This window comes from Cnephaeus nilssonii, assembly GCF_951640355.1.
Source record: "Cnephaeus nilssonii genome assembly, chromosome: 12".
Classification (NCBI taxonomy): domain Eukaryota; kingdom Metazoa; phylum Chordata; class Mammalia; order Chiroptera; family Vespertilionidae; genus Cnephaeus; species Cnephaeus nilssonii.
This window is the reverse complement of record NC_137083.1, coordinates 60,222,059-60,239,596: the sequence shown is the minus strand read 5'-3', so window position 1 is coordinate 60,239,596 and position 17,538 is coordinate 60,222,059. Positions and strand designations below refer to the sequence as shown.

At 39.4% G+C, this 17,538-nt stretch overlaps 1 protein-coding gene across 3 annotated transcripts in view; it reads left to right on the top strand.

The window, feature by feature from the left end:
- MKLN1 (muskelin 1) overlaps positions 1-17,538 on the top strand; it is a 330,653-nt gene that overhangs the window by 303,513 nt on the left and 9,602 nt on the right. For all 3 annotated transcript variants that reach the window (XM_079785914.1, XM_079785913.1, XM_079785916.1), the window contains 2 exons: positions 1,306-1,408; positions 8,479-8,533. In XM_079785914.1, the coding sequence (XP_079642040.1) occupies positions 1,306-1,408; positions 8,479-8,533 (158 nt within the window). The remainder of the gene's footprint in view (positions 1-1,305; positions 1,409-8,478; positions 8,534-17,538) is intronic.

Genomic DNA, 17,538 nt, shown 5'->3' with positions numbered 1-17,538 from the left:
ATTATAAATAAATCCATATATAGTTATGCTATAACAAAAGGACATTATCTTATTTAAATAGATAGTCCCAAACAGACTTTTTTTTAAGAGATCTCATTCTCTCCTTTTCAGCCTTGGAATCAGATAGTCCTGTGTTAGATTCTGCTTCTGCCACTTACTACCTCTTATCTTGGCCAAACTCATTCTCAGGTCTCAGTTTCTCATCTATTTGTGTTTTGTTTTTTTGTTTTTTTAATGATGATAATACTTATTGTCATCATAGAGTTACTAGAGGCCTGGTGCATGGATTCGTGCATATTGAAAGGAAATTAATTAGAAGGTGGTTGGCGGGGCGGGATTAGGTGAGACAGGCCAGACACGCCCTGGAGTCAACCTCCCGCCGTCCCTCCCCTGCCGGCCACACCTAGGGTAGTGCCAGGGCTCGAAGGGCATCTGCAGAGTGAGCGGAGTCCCTCCGGTGGGTGGGGTCCCCCAGCCTGGCCTGCGGGGATTGGGATGAAACCAGCAGTCCAGCAGCCCCAGTTAGGTCCCAGAGTGCAAGAGGGCACTCTGCAAAGTTGCTCGGCAACTTTGCAGCTCCTGCATTGAGTGTCTGCCCCCTGGTGGTCAGTGCGCATCATAGCTACTGGCTGGTTGGCCGGTCACTTAGGCTTTTATATATATAGATTATTGTGAGGATAAACAAGGTGATATATGCTTGATACAGTGTTTAGCACATGACAAAGGCTTGATAAGTTGCTGCAGTTTGTTGGTATTGTTATTACTGACTAAGGCATGGAAATAATTTCATTAAAATGATCTAATCAGTGTGAATGATATTTCATTAAAAGAAACTACGCATTTCTATTTCTAAAGTACCTGTTAAGCACCTCCATTTGGGGCGGCGGGGGGTGGGGTTTGGAAGGATATTACACAAATCTAATAAAGTATTTTTATTTTATCTCTACTTGTTTTTTATGAAACCTACTTGGCTTCCCCCCCCCCCAGTTTATGTAAACTATTTGACATATTTACTATGTTTTAGAGTTGATTTTATCTTAGCTTATAGTTTTAAGAGGAGGGTGGAAGTGCTCTCACACAGTCTCTAGGAGCACAGCTGCCTGTGCCCACCTGGCATTACCATTACATCTCAGGGACTCCACATCTGCACTATCTATGTGAAAGTCTTCTCATTTCTGGATTCTCAAATGCAGGGTTTTTAGATATCCACATAACTCCTCATATACAGTGTCCCAGCTCTGAAAGACATTTCTGATGTTTTCTTATAACTCCAGACAGTTACTATTCTTTTTTTACGTTTTCTAGGTTTGAAGAAAAGGCCCAAATGGATCCTCTTAGTGCTCTGAAATATTTACAAAACGATCTTTATATAACTGTGGATCATTCAGACCCAGAAGAGACAAAAGAGGTAAAGGTGGTGATAAACTTTAGAAATTGAGCTTTAAAAAAAAAGTTTTTCCAACTTATATTTGCTGATTTTGCTCTTAGATGTTTAAAGGAAACTATGATGGTTCTAATATTAAAAATGACTGAGCAGATGAAATAAAAATTAAATAGGCTTATTTTCATGTGATAAAACATTCAAGTCACACACAAAAAACTTGATCCATTTAGAACGGGATTATCAGGTATAAAGTTTTCATTTAGATACTAATTTTATGCATTGGGAAGAAAGTAGAAATTTTACTCCCATTGCCCCATGCTTCTTTTACTCAGGGATTACATAATGGTTCATTATAAATTTTTCTGTTGATACTCTGAAACCCGCTTAAAGAAGAAAGAAAACTCCCCTTTTCTGTAGGGAGAAGGTGAAAAGAGGTTGATGGGAGTAGAATCCTTCCTGCCTTGATAGTTAGTTATGCAAATGTTGTATCAGGATCGTTTGACTATAACTACTAACTTCACTTGTCAGTGGTCCCTAAGTTTGAAAAATGAGTAGCAGATCATTGCTCTTCAGGGTTTTTTGTTTTTTGGGGGTTGTTTTTTTGTAATCCAACATGGATGGAAGCAAAAGATCTAATATTATTTTTATGAATATACCTGCAACAAGTTTCATCGTTTTATAGCCTGTTTTTCTACTAACTTCTGAGATTCTTTTTGTCATATTTTCCTTTTGATGACTGTCCTTATTCATAGTTCATCTAGAAACATCTGAACCATAATCCATTTCATCTTCCACTCACAGAATCGGTGCTAATTATATGTAGTTCTATCCCTTACAACTATTTCCCTGTTAGCTGTTGCTTTGCTTTGGCTTTGTAATAGCAACATCAAGCAGTGCTTTTCTCTATTCAGCATAGGTTTCAGATTTAATATCGAATCACTTTCAGGCACCAGGTTCATTGTACTTTCAAGCAGTAGAGCCTGTCTGTCCTTGGCAACAAAACAAAGAAATACTCTTTCATAGTTGCCTACTGTGAAAATAATTCCCATTTCCCTTACTCAGTATTGGTTACAACTCTTCACTAGATGGAGAATTATCAGTACATACTTTAGGGGGTTCTTCTCAAAGGAAGACAGTTAATTGTCTTTCCTTGAGTCTTCAGTCAATTCATGATACTATGTTTTCTCCATAGTCTAAAATGGCTAGAACATGGAAACATTAATTTTTCTCTAATTTTTTAAAAAGCAAACCAAAACAAAATATTGCCAAGCAAATAATTTCAGCTGCAAGTAGGCCAAAGAAAACAGACAGTTTGTTCTTAATGCTAAGCTCTTGGGAAAACCAGAACAGGGAGTTATCTCAGATTCAAATAGAGCAATTTTTAAAATTTTGGTAGTGGATTTCACTTTGTCTCCTTTCTTTAATAGTCTCAAATTATGATTTTGTATGCCACAGACTTCCATTCTATTTCTTAAAAGTTTTATCTAGCCGAAACCGGTTTGGCTCAGTGGATAGAGCGTCGGCCTGCAGACTGAAAGGTCCCAGGTTCGATTCCGGTCAAGGGCATGTACCTTGGTTGCGGGCACATCCCCAGTGGGGGTTGTGCAAGAGGCAGCTGATCGATGTTTCTCTATCATCGATGTTTCTAACTCTCTATCCCTCTCTCTTCCTCTCTGTGAAAAATCAATAAAATATATTAAAAAAAAAAAAAGTTTTATCTATCAAGAGTTGTTTAGCCCTAGTAGAAGTTAGTTAAAATGATGTTGTGCATGTGTTATTCAGCATCCGAATCATTTCAGAAACTTTTTCAAAACAATACCCTCACCCTAAGATACTCCTCAGTCTGATCCTATGTAACAGAAAACTGAAAACATCCTGACATTGATTTTTGTAAGATTATTTTTTTTTTTTTATTGATTTCAGAGAGGAAAGAAGAGGGAGAGATGGAAGGAAACATAAATGATGAGAGAGAACCATTGATCGGCTGCTTCCTGCACGCCCCTCCCCGCCCCGACTGGGGATAGAGCCCCAACACAGGCATGTGCCCTTGACCAGAATCGAACCCGGGACCCTTCAGTCCACAGGCTGACGTTCTATCCACTGAGCCAAACCGGCTAGGGCGATTATTTTTTTTTTAATGTGTGAATGGATTTTATTTTGGAGAAAGAAATCTCTTGATGATGGTTCCAGTATATACACTTACAGTATTTTTAGTAAGCTATATAGATCTTCATTTTCCTTTTAAGAAATCATTCCACTTATCAAGAAAGGCCTTAAGCCCTAGCTGGTTTGGCTCAGTGGATAGAGCATCGGCCTGTGGACTGAGGGGACTCAGGTTCGATTCCAGTCAAGGGCACATGCCCGGGTTGCGGGCTCGATCCCCAGTGGGGGGCAAGCAGGAGGCAGCTGATCAATGATTCTCTCTCATCTTTGATGTTTCTATCTTTCTATCCCTCTCCCTTCCTCTCTAAAATCAATAAAAATATATTTTTTTTAAAAAAAGAAAGGCCTTAATGCTATCCAGTACTTTCTGTATGTAGGAGTTTATTTTTGTTCTCTATGTACACTTTATAAAATTTTTATATATTAAGTTGTTACACAGCAACTAAAAGTGGTTTTTAGAATTTTCTTTTGCGGGGGTGATCATCATGTTATTGGGGAAATAGTGGTGGACTACCATTATATCCAAATAATGGTTCTTTGCTTTTGTCCAGTCTCCAGAATATGGGTTCTAAATTAGTGATGAGCTTCTAGTAAACATTATGAAAATGACATCCCCGCCCCCAAGGAAAGACCTAGAAGAGGATGTGTAAATCAATTCCATCATTCAGAGGATTCTATAATAGAGAAAGAAAAAACAGAACAAAACAATACAAGAAAAGCAAATTTTAACTAGTATTGCACATTATTTATTTAAAAAATGTCTGCTGAGCTTCCAGAGTACTGGTGTCATTAATTTAACAGGTGTGTGTTGAGTCCCTTCAGTATGCCAGGCATTCTTCTAGGCACAAGAGGAATAAAAAGGTAAAGGGAGATCGGAATGCAAAGGGGTGAGAAATGGGCAGTTGCTGTATTAAATAGGATGATTATAATGGACCTCATTTAGAAACGAGATTTTCACAAAGACTTGAAGGATATGAGGAAGTGATCTAAGACAATAATTTGGTGAAGGGAGGGCTAGAACAAAGACCCAAGGCTGAGTGCATTCTTGCTTTGTTTAGGAGAACAGCAAGGAGGCCATTGTGGCTGGAGTAGAGGTGAGATGGGTAAGAGTGGTTAGAGATGAGGTCAGAGAGGTAAGAGCAGGGATTGGAGATTGTGAATGATTTAGTAAGCCGTTGCTGGAACTTTGGCTTTTACTCTGAATGAATAAAGAGCTAGTTCAGAGTATTGTGCAGAGGAGTGATATAATCTGCTCTATATTTTAGATCTCTTTATTGTATTGAGGATAGATGAAGGAAGGAGAATGAGGATTCAGACAGAGAGACTCATGGGGGAGGTTGTAGAAATCTAAGCAAGTGATTATTGTAGCTCAGACCCAAGTAGTAGTCATAGAAATAGAAGTGAAGTAGATCAGATTCTCAATATATTTAAAGATAGAACTAACAGAATTTTATGATGGATTGGACATAGGGTTTGAAATAAATGACTCCAAAGTTTTTTATCTGAGTGAATGGAGTTATTATCAACCAAATGAAAATGCACTGGGTAGATCTGGTTTGTGGTGGTGGGTGGGGACTTCTGACTGGGATCGGGAATTTAATGTTGGGTATATTCAGTTTGAAATGTCTATGAAGCCGAAGCCGGTTTGGCTCAGTGGATAGAGCGTCGGCCTGCGGACTGAAAGGTCCCAGGTTCGATTCCGGTCAAGGGCATGTACCTTGGTTGTGGGCACATCCCCAGTAGGGGGTGTGCAAGAGGCAGCTGGTCGATGTTTCTCTCTCATCGATATTTCTAACTCTCTATCCCTCTCTCTTCCTCACTGTAATAAATCAATAAAATATATTTTTTTAAAAAAAGAAATGTCTATGAAACAGCCAACTTGAGATGTTGAAGTGGTAGTTAGATATTCAATTCTGAATTTGGAGAAGAGGTCTGGATTTACTCAGATTGTATATCACTTGGTACCTGTTAAAATCCTAGACCCGTAATTTAATAACATTATTTAAACGACAGGGGTTTTTCCCCCCCATCCTTCTGTATGTAGAGCCAATAAACCTTAGATGTTAGAAAAGGGAATTAACCCTCAAAATAAGTAGAAGATAGGAAATTAGTGAAATAGGAACAAATAATAGAAAAGATTTAAAAAGTGAAAGGTTGGCTCTTTGAAAAGGTGAATAAAATAGGTAAACCCCTGGGAAGACAGGAAAAAAAAAAGTGAAAACAAATTATCAACATCACAAATGAAAAGAGGAATTCATTACAGACCCTACATACATTAAAAGTTAATAAGGGAACATTATTAATAACTTTGTCAACAAGTTGCTAATTGATGAAATGGACAGATTCCTTAAAGGACACAACTTATCAAAGCAGATAGATTGAATTTGTAATTGAAAACTGACTAATAATGAAAATTCTGCACTTCATTGGCTGTATTGTTCAATTCTATCAACAATTTAAATTACAAAAAAAAACAAACACCATTTCTACACATAGACTCTCAGAAACCAGAGGAAGACAGTATACTTTCTAAATTCTTTTATGAAGCAGCTTAACTCTCATATAAAAACACAACAAAGAGCCCTGACCAGTGTTGTTCAATGGCTAGAGCATCTCTCTCACATTGATGTTTCCCTCTTTCACATTCTCTCTCTTTCCTTCCCTCCCTTCCACTCTCTAAAAAATCAATGGAAAAAGTATCCATTGAGTGAGGATTAAAAAACAAACGAAGATATTACAAGCAAAGAAAATCACAGACCAATACCTCTCGTGAATACAGATGCAAAATTCTTAATAAAATTTTAGCTATTTGAATCCAGCAGTATATATAAAAAGTTTAATGCACAGTGACCAAGTAAGGGCTTATCCTAGGACACAGATTGGTTTCACATTTGAAAATCAGTCATTCACCACATTGACAGAATAAAGGAAGAAAACCATAGATCATCTCGATAAATCAAGAAAGGGGCACTTGACAAAATTAAAAACCAATTCATGACAAAAATTCTTAGTACACTAGAAATAAAAAGAAGCTTTCTAAGTCTCATAAAGGGCATCTATGAAAAACATGTCAATAGACATCCTCTATTTACCATGTAAGAAAAAGAAATAAACAGCATGTAGATTGGAAAGGAAGAAGTGAAATTGTTTGCACTTGTAGATGACATTTTGTGTACATAGAAAAGCCCATGCAGTCTGCAAAACAATATACTAAGTGAATTTAGCAAGGTTACAGAATGCAAGGCCTATAGGGGGAAAAGCAATTATTTATATATTTCTTAGGAATGAACAATTAGAAGAGGAAATTTTAAAACCTGTTTATATTAATATCAAAAATAATTAAATATGTAGTTATAAGTCTGTTGTAAGAAGTTAAATAAGACCTAAAATGGAGAGGCATTTATGGATTGAAAGACTAAAAATTGTTAAGATGCTCATTCTCCCCATATTGGTTTTTAATTTAATGTGGACCCTATAAACAAGCCAGCAGCCAGCAAGTTTGGGTTTTGTCATTGTTGTTAAAATCAACAAACTAATTCTAAAATTTATTTGGAAATTCAAAAAGGTCCTGCACTAGCCAAAACAATGTTGGAAAAAAAAGAAGTTGGAGATCTCATACTACTTGATTTCAGAACTCTATATTTTGGTAGACAGATCAGTAGAACAGACTAGAGTACAGAAATAGACCCACATCAATGGAATCGATTTTTATTTATTTTTGACCAGGGTGCCAAATCCATTGGGGAAAGGAAAGTCTTTTTAACAGATGTGCTGATATCTCAACCCCTATCTCATATTTTATATAAAAATTTAAATTAAGATGAAATATAAAACCCCAAACAATAAAAACTTCAAGAGCCCTCGCCGGTTTGGCTCAGTGGATAGAGAGTCGGCCTGTGGACTGAAGGGTCCTTGGTTCGATTCCCATCAAGAGCACATGCCTGGGTTGTGAGCTAGATGCCCAGTGAGGGGCGTGCAGGAGGCAGCCAGTCGGTGATTGATGTTTCTATCTCTCTCCCTCTCTCTTTCTCTCTTCCTCTCTGAAATTAATACATATATATATATATATATATATATATATATATATATATATATATATATATATATATAAATAAAACTTCAAGAAGAAAATAGATTATCTTCACAACCTTGGGATAGATCAAAGATTTCTTGGACATGACATAAAGCCACTAATCATAAAAGAGAAAATTGGATAAATTGGACTTCAACAAAATTAAAATCTCAAAGACATTATTAAAAACTGGGCAATCCACAGATTAAATATTTACAGTAGATATCTCTGACAGAGGATTGATACCCAGCATATATAAAGAACTATATATAGGGTGAGCAAAAGTAGTTTTATAGTTGTGAGTATGTGAATCATAGAGTTTATTCTTATTTATTTTATATTATTTATTTGTATTGCAGCTGTAATTCATAACAATATAATTGTACATGGGCTAATTTTAGGAATGGCCTGAGCATAATAAGCAAGCTTTTTTTCCTCAGAGTTTGATTTACACAGCAGTGTTTTAATTAGCATGTACTTATTTTTGAAATGAGAATGTATATGTACTAAGAATTGGTGTCCAGGACACCAGTCTATCCATATGTAATAGACTATCTCACACTGGAGAAAGTAATTTTCTATTTTATTTCAGTTGACCAGTTATTTGTTAATAAATACATATCTTAATAAAATTTTCAAATAAAATAATTCCAGAACTTGGTTCAGTATTTTGGAAAATAATGAGCAATCCAGTAGAAGAGTCAGCATATTCTTTTATCTAAATGTGGTGTTCTTCTTGCCACTCTTTGGTAAATAGACTTAAATGCAGAGGCATAGAGTGGCTAATGAATAGTCATAATTAGAGAAGTTATTTTTCTCTGATGTGCTTAGCTAATTTGCTTCTATTTTTCTTTTATAGTTTCAGCTCCTTGCTTCAGCTCTATTCAAATCTGGTTCAGATTTTACAGCTCTAGGTAAGTATTCCCATGTAGTTTATTCACCCAGGTGCCCTAGCATTTGGGAGGTTGGAGTTGGTTTTTTTTTTTTTTTTAAATGAAATATCAGAGGAGATGTTCATCTAAGCAATGGAACAAGTTTCAAGGTAGAATGCAAAATTTCTGATAACTTACTACAAAGTTATTATCAGTCACCAGTTCATAAAACAGTTTGCTTTTCCTGTTCCACCAATTGCTTCTTATTATGCAAACAGATGACAATTGAAGCATGATCAAAATAAATTAATTTGTATAGCATTGTTTTGGAATACAGATTGTATTATTGATGTACTTACTATGAGATAACACTTGTTAGTTGAATGATTTTTCCTCTCAGTTTGTTCTTTGTGGTGTTGTGTGGTGTCAACAGAATGGTGATGGGGTATGGTGATAGGGCAGGCAATGAAATAAATCTTTTGGGAGCAGAGAAAATAAATTATCTTTTTCCTGAAAATTGAAATTTTTGTATGCCTGGCATCTTGATTGTTCAAGACAAATTCTACTTGAAATTCAAGTGTTTCTTTTTTAAAAATTGATTTTAGAGTGAGAGGAAAGAAGAGAGAGAAACAGCGATTTGTGGTTCCACTTATTTATACATTCATTGGTTGATTCTTGTATTTGCCCTGACTAGGGATCGAACCTGCAACCTTAGTGTATCGGGACTATGCTCTAACCAACTTAGCTACCCAGCCAGGGCAAAACTCAGTATTTCTTAAAGAAACCAAGACTATGAATCTTAAACATCCATCTTCATTTAAGAGTACTCTCACTTAATATTAATGAATTATTAAAGTAAAGTAGACTGTAGTAAAGTGGGAAATTTGTAACAGTTCCAGAACCCAGAGCTTTAAGTCAGGTGAATTTTCAAAGATCTTTTTGAAAGTCATTTTTATAGCTTCACTTTCAGCAAGGTAGTAGCCTTTTGAAATATGGAAATGTCCAGCTTTACTCTTGTTATTATAAGATGTAGTCACACAGTAAGTGCATATTAATCTCATTGGTGCCACTGCTGTTATTGTGTGCCTTAGAGTTGAGCAACAGTATTGAAGTTTTCTAGTATATGTAATATAAATTCTACTCTTTATCTCTGGAATAAAATAACACTTTGGGATATCAGTTTAACTTCTTTAGTGTTTGTCCTTTTGTCTCTTAAAGGTGAACCATACCTCAAAGGAAAAAAATAAAGACCATATGTAATTCTGGTATTCTTCACTGGGATGGGAAAAAATAGCAGTGTTCCTTGGGGTGTTGCCCTTTCTTTTTCCACAATGGCTAATTAAGGCTTTTCTACTGATCAAGGCAACTGCAGTATGGAGGTCTGGTTCCCAAATATGTCAAGTTCCACAGGGCAAGACTGGGGAGACTGCTGCTGTAAAATATGACTCCAGTAGGTTCTAAAAATGTTGATAGTTGTTTGCGACTATTCCATACAGTGGGTGGGATACATAAGGGCTTTTAAAAAAGATGTTTTCAGGATGTTAAGAAATCTCAACCTTGTGATGGAAAATTTAGGTATAAGCATTATTTTAGAAATCCATGCCCTTATGAATTTTACCATTTGAAACAGATTTAGAGCTAAGTGAATTGGGAGCCTGCACATCGATATTCAGTTTGAATGGATATTTGCCTTGTTATATGTGGATAGCACAGTCCGGAGCTGTTATTTTTACTTTATTAGTGGGTAGCACTAAAATGTTTCTTGCTGACTTATAGAACAAGAATTTCTTGGCAGTTATTTAAATACTGCCCGGTGCACGAAATTCATGCACTGGGGGAAGGGGAGGTGTCCTTGAGCCCAGCCTGCACCCTTTCCAATCCAGGACTGCTGGCTCCTAACCGCTCGCCTGCCTGCCTGATTGCCCCTAACTGCTTCTGCCTGCCAGCCTGATCACCCCCTAACCGCTCCCCAGCCGGCCTGATTAACACCTAACTGCTCCCCTGCCTGCCCGATCGCCCCCAACTGCCCTCCCCTGCCGGCCTGATCTCACCCCCAACTGCCCTCCCCTGCAGGCCTGATCTCACCCCCAGCTGCCCTCCTCTGCTGGCCAATTTGGTTCTGATTGGTCGGTTTCTATGCCAGTCAGTATCAAAAGCTCCGCCTCCTAGGCAGCCATTGGCTCCTTGCAATTCACCCAGATTTGGTTCTGATTGGTCAGTTTCTATGCCAGTCAGCATCTCTGGGCCTATCTCTGGGCCTGATCATAGAGGCAGGGCTGATCAGCAGCTGCCCCAGGCTGCTGGCAAGCGGCTGAACTGCTGACCTCTGGGAGAGAGAGAAAGGCTTGGCTGCTGGCAAGGGAGAGAGAAGCAGGGTCTGTTCACCCTACTTCTCTATCTGCGCCTTGCCAGCAGCCGCTGCCACTGCTGATCAGCCCCTCCTCTCTCTCTCTCCAAGAGCTCAGCAGTTCAGCCCTCTCGCCTGCTGCGCGCGCAGCCTGGCGAATGGTCAAGCCTCCCGGTCGTTGTTGATGTGACGGACCCAGGGTTTTTATATATTAGGATGTTAGGCTGCTGTCAGCAAATATTTTACCTTTAGCTTAACTCCTTTCTTCTGTCTCTGCCCTGTTCACTGCCAGCTAATATATTTTGTCAGAAACTGTTTGTTTTACTTGGATTTCAAACAAACCTCAAATGCTCTGAGAACAATACAAACACAATGGAAAAAATACAAAAAGAAAATTCCTGTGGAGTTTTGTTTCCTACTTTGTCTAAAGGGAGGCAGTATATTTAGTAGTTAAGAAATGAGAACATAGTATAGTGGTTCAGAGATAGAATCTAGGTTTAGATATCACCTCTGTCACTTGCTAATTTTAAAAGTGACCTTGAGCAAGTCATCTTCTTAATAATTAATTTATTCATCTATAAAATGGAGGTAATGAGAGTACTTACCTTATGTTGTTGAGAGAACTAAGTGAAATAATTATATACAGCAAAATAAAACACTTAGTAAGTGCTCAATTTAGGGTACTGTTATTAACTCCCTTAAAAATATAATCTTTGGCCCTGGCGGTGTGGCTCAGTGGTTGAAGGTCTAACAGTTTGATTCCCGGTAAGGGCACATGCCCAGGTTGTGGGCTTGATCCCCAGTAGGGGACATACAGGAGACAGCTGATGAATGATTCTCATCATTGATGATTTTATCTCTCTCCCACTCTCCCTTTCTCTCTGATATCAATAAAAATATATTTAAAAAATTTTTTAAAATATATATATAATCTTTGTATCATTGTGAATTTGGATGAGGAGCAAATTCACATGGCATGCTAATTTTAATAAGGAGAAATCTGATATATTGAAAACAAAAAATACTTTGCATAAAAATTTATGAACAGAAGTACCTTTTATAGGTTTCATGCCGACTTAGAGTTCCTGGTTCTTGTCCTCATTCATTTTCGGTCTGATTGTTTTACCTTTACTCCACATAGAATTGAAATCAAATGGGCTATTTCGTGTATAGATGTATATATATCTTTAATGATAAATAAACCAAATATTTCATTTTCTAAATCTTCTAAGAAAAAATTTGCCTCAGCCTAACTTTCTGATTCCCTTTAGAATTAATCTAGTTTATCTTAATTTCTTAGAATTAAATAAAAGTATTTGTTAATGTTATATATAATTTAAAGAATTAGAAAGATAAAGATTTATAAGTAAGTAGCTGCCATTATCTTAGTTTTAAAAAATTACTTCAGGGAAGAATAACCTCTAGGGATCTTTAGTTTAGAGGTTCTGGTGGCTGTGGGCACTTTTAAGCTTTAACTCAGACATTTTGCTAATTATAAGAGCAATATCTTCTTTCCAGAAAGTATGCTTTGGATCAGTTAAGTGTATTTTCAACAGTGTATGTGGCATGTAGGGGAAGTCTATAGAACGTATTGCCTTTTTGGTCTTCATACCTCTTTTTATAACTTTTACAGTCCAAATATGATGTGCAAGTATGAATTCAGATAAATATTTAAAAACATTTTATACAGTAAGTAGTTAGTGCTTTTTGGCACTGACATTTGTCAGTAAGGTGCCTTACCAGTTTCACAGAATTTGCTATGTCCTTTTAGCCCACAAAATTTAGATTTCAGCAAGATACTTTCTTCAACTTCTTGTCTGTAGCTCACATGTTTACATGTGCTTTTTATATAATAACTAGAGGCCCTGTGCACTAAATTAGTGCACTGGTGTGTGTGTGTGTGTGTGTGTGTGTGTGTGTGTGTGTGTGTGTCCCTCAGCCCAGCCTGCGCCCTCTCACAGTCTGGAACCCCTTGGGGGTTGGACATCTCTCTCACAGTCCGGGACCCCTCTCTCCTTACCGCCTGCCTGCTTGTTCCTTATCACTCAGCGCACTGCCGCGGAAGCAGGAGAGCCTCCTGCCACCACCGCTGTACTCTCCAGCTATGAGCCTGGCTTCTGGCTGAGCGGCGCTCCCCCTGTGGGAGCGCACTGACCACCAGGGGACAGCTCCTACATTGAGCGTCTGCTCCCTGGTGGTCAGTGCGCATCATAGTGACCATTTGTTCTGCCGTAATGGTTGCTTAGGCTTATATAGACTAGAGGCCCAGTGAACGAAAATTCATGCAGTCGGGGGCGGTGGGGTTGTCTCTCAGCCCAGCCTGCACCCTCTCACAATCCAGGACCCCTTGGGTAGGGTCCCTAGGCCTGGCCTGAGATCAGGGCCTATCGGGGCTTTCCTTCCCCCGGCTGCAGACAGCTGGCCCCACCCCTGCCGCTGCCACTGCTTGCCATCTGTGCAGTGCTGCCCCCCCTCCCCTGCCACCGGTCACCTCCCTCCATGACAGGTGTGGTGTGTGATGGCTTGGCTGGCCTGGGCCTCCCTCTGTTGGGTGATTGCTGGCCAGCCGCACACCTGCCACAGCGTCACAGGCTGGTAGCCTGGGCCTCCCTCTTTCTTTTCTTTTCTTTCTTTTTTTTTTTTTTTAAGTAAGAGTAATGTTTACTGAGCGATACAGAACTGAGTACTATGAAGAGTTTACCAGGATGGAAATGCACTGCACCCCGCCCCTGCCACCCTCAACACCCAGAGACTACAGTACTTAGAAGTTACACACAATGGCCATAACTGTTGAATATCTGTTTGTAACAAACAAACCATAGCATATTTATACTGTATCACATTGAGTGATTATAGAAATCCATTTATATATTACTTGTATAAAATCTTATTTTTGTAAAAAATATTTTTTTAAAAAGAAAGTATAAAAAACACATACAGTTGAAAGCCCTGCCAGGACAGCCAGTCTGTAAACGTTCAGTGAGTATGTGCTTTGGAATGGCGCCCATGCCTCATGCCCACAGCAACTCCAGCAGGGCCGGCGAGGGTGCGCCCTGGCTGCCACTCTGGGAAGGACTGAGCTGGACCATGGTGGGTGGGTACAGCAGGGCCTGGCACTGTGCCCTTCTCCAGCCTTGCATCAGGATCAGGGTCAGGGGTGGGGGTAGGCAGATTGCAGTTTCACTCTGAGTTCCATACTCAGCCTAATTTTGGTTGCAACTCATGGCTTTTCCTCGCTGCTCGGAGGTCCTTTGGGTGGGTGCCCTGGTGGAAAAGCCGGAGAAGTGCCCACAGCTGCCTGATTGGGCATCTCTCCAGCCCAGAACCTCTGTTCTGCCTCCTGCAAGCCTGGCCCCAGGCAGAACAGCCCACCCTCAAGACTACTTTGGTCTCAGCACTTGGTCCTAGGTTTCATCAGCCTGGGTTTCTTCCCCTGGTGTGGCTGATCTGAGTTTCACAAAAAAGTCTGGCTGATGCTGACTGTGTTGAGCCTTATTGAAGAGTTTTTCATGCAGCAAGGAAGAGTCCTATGGGACCCTCCTCCTCCCCCAACTCCTCATCTCCTTCTCCTCCTCCTCCCAGCCCATGGTCACTTCTTCTCCAGCTGCTCCAGCAGTGGGTTGCCTTCTGAGTCGGGGGTCTTACCACTGTTGGTCCTAATGATGCAGGTGGGGCAATGCCGGCTGAGCATCAGGATGAGCTGCTGCCGCTCCTGCTTCAGCTCCTCCATCTGGGCTTTCAGCTCCACATTCATGAGCTCCAGCCACTCAGATTCCTGCTGTGGAAACTCCTTCCGCTCCTTCTTCTTGTTCCGGCATGGGGCTGCTGCCACTTTGTTCTTTTCCCAGTGCCTTTTCCTCTGCACTACTTGTAAAATGCCAATCACATAAAATTTTCATGATGATTCAATGTTATATCAAATATATATCCAGGGATTTAAGTCTTAATATTTAGTGCCCATCCACTCCTTCTCAGCTCTTTATAATATGACTTTAATTCTTTATTCATTAAAAAAACTATAATTACCATTCAATATATGCAAAGCTTTTTTAAAATTGATTTTTAGAAAGAGAGTGGAAAGAAGAAAGAAAGTGAAATATCGATTTCCTGTACCAGTTATTTATGCATTCATTAGTTCTCCAGAGCCTGCGGGCCGGGGGGAGGGACCCAGAGGCCAGTCCGATTGCAGCATGGCTCCGGTTCCCCAGAGCCTGCAGGCGGGGGAGGAGGGGGGGACCCAGAGGCCAGTCCAATCGCAGCATGGCTCTGGTTCCCCAGAGCCTGCGGGCAGGGAGGAGGGACCCAGAGGCCAGTCAGATGGCAGCATGCCTCCATTCCCACAGTCCCCTTCCGCCGCCGAGCTGCAGGTGGCTGGGGCCCAGACTGACTCCCACCATGCCAGCCGGGACCCAGACTGACTCCCGCCACGCCGGCCAGGACCCAGACTCACTCCCGCCATGCCGGCCGGGACCCAGACTCACTCCCGCCATGCCGGCCGGGACCCAGACTCACTCCCGCCGTGCCGGCCGGGACCCAGGACTGACTCATGCCGTGCCAGCCAGGACCCTAGCCTGCTATCCGGTCATTTAGGTTGTGACAGCCCCTGGCTTTTTATATATTAGGATACATTTATTATTAGAACTAGGAAGTATAAATAAAGAAACTTGTATCCAGGAAAAAATGAGAATTTTTGCTATTACTACTTCTTCACCATAAATAGGAAAAACTACCTAGTCTGTGTAGGATGTTAACTTAAAAATATACAGGCAGTCCTTGGGTTACGTCAGAGATCCGTTCCTACGGCTTGACGTAACTCGATTTTTAAGTCGGAACCCACCTATGTCACTCACATGGAGCACATACACAGCAGTAATGAAGTGGAACAGTAAAAAAAAAATTAAAGGAAAGATAATTCCTGACCTTTACTTGTGGTAAATAAATAATAAAAAACATAAAGCACATATGTACATATGTCGAAATGACAGAACTTTTTTTTAAAATAAATACTGTAAATGGGAGATGGTGACATAACCTCGAAACAAAGTAAGTCGAGTCCGATGTAACCCGAGGACTGCCTGTATTCTTAATAGGTCACTTTCTTTTTAGAGCAGTCATTGTCTTCAGTCATGGTAATAGTGATAAAGTGATAGCTAGTATTACTGAGCACTTTCTATGGGGCCACATACTATTCTAAGCACTTTATCTGACAAAATTCATTTAATTTCCATTGTAACGTTATGAAGTAGCTACTCTTATGATCCCTTTTAATATTCAAAGAAACTAGGATACAGAGAGGCAAAGGTAACTTGTCCAGGAATAGTGCTAAGAGTGGAAAAACCAGGATTCAAACCTTAGTAGTATGGGTTCATAGCTCATTCCCTAAACCACTAACTATACCACCTTTCATTGAGCTTTACTAGTTTTCACTCTTCTGAGTGATCAGTTTCTCATTTCATTCTGTGGTGAGAAAAAGTGATTAGGATGAGAGATGAGATTTAGAATCAATACAACCTTTTTTTGTCCTGTCTCTGACATTTAAGTAGTCATGTCACTGTTGATGAGTTTCTTAATGTCCCATCCTTTTTAAATGTATTTAAAAAAATGAATACAGATAAAAGCTTAATATTCTCCTTGAACAACTTTCTTCAATCTTTGTCCCCACTTCTCAAGTGTAACCACTCATACTGGACAGCTCTTTACACAAACACACACAACCATATACACAGACATCAAGATAGAGTTGATTCTCATTATTTGCAGAAGTTACATTCTGTAAAGTCCCCGGGAACACTGAGTTAATGAATATTGAACCATTCCTCCTATGGGACATACACAGGTTCCTGCAAGCCTCTGTTCACAACATTTTTGTCAACCTAGCAGTACATAACCTTGCTTTATGTGTGTTTTTGTTGAAAGATACCTTATTTATATATTTATATTGTTCATTAACATTGAACTCATAGCCAGCAGCTTTAATCACTCATTTTTAAACAAAGCTTATTTATTTAGCAAACTAATTTTTCCCATAAGGGCACATCATGGCCTACTTGCATTTAGTAACACAATACACCACTTCAGCACTACACTTGGGGGCCATTGTAAGCAGTGATGTCACCCAAAACAAAGCACAAAATGCAAAAAACATGGCACTAGTAGACTATTTAAATGTATTAAAGAGCTGAAACAAGAAGACAGAGCATCACCCAGTTTGACCTCAGCTGAGAATGTGGGCATGTGGTGACTCAAATTTTCGCTGCTCTGAGCATCTCTGCGAAGTGCCACCAGTATTGATTGTGGGGTTGTAGGCAGGCACACAAATATGAATCTGAGCAATGACAATTGACTGTATATATTCATGTACACACACATAGGTGTATAGTTTTGGTGTTCTGGTTTAATTTATTGTATAATATAAAAACATGTATTTTGCATTGTAAATTTAAAATTTAATGATGTAACTTGGAGATATTTGCATGAAACTACACTAGCTCTATTATATTCTTATTAGTGACACATAGTATTCCATAATAGAGGTCTACCATAATTTAACCATTGATCTAATGAAGTATAATTTCAATTTCCTCTTGATAAAGTGTGAAAAAGTAAAAAATGTTCTCTGGAGGATTAAATGAACTTAGCACATTGCCTACAACTTAATAAGCACTCAATCTTCTATAATAATAAAATGGTAATATGCTAA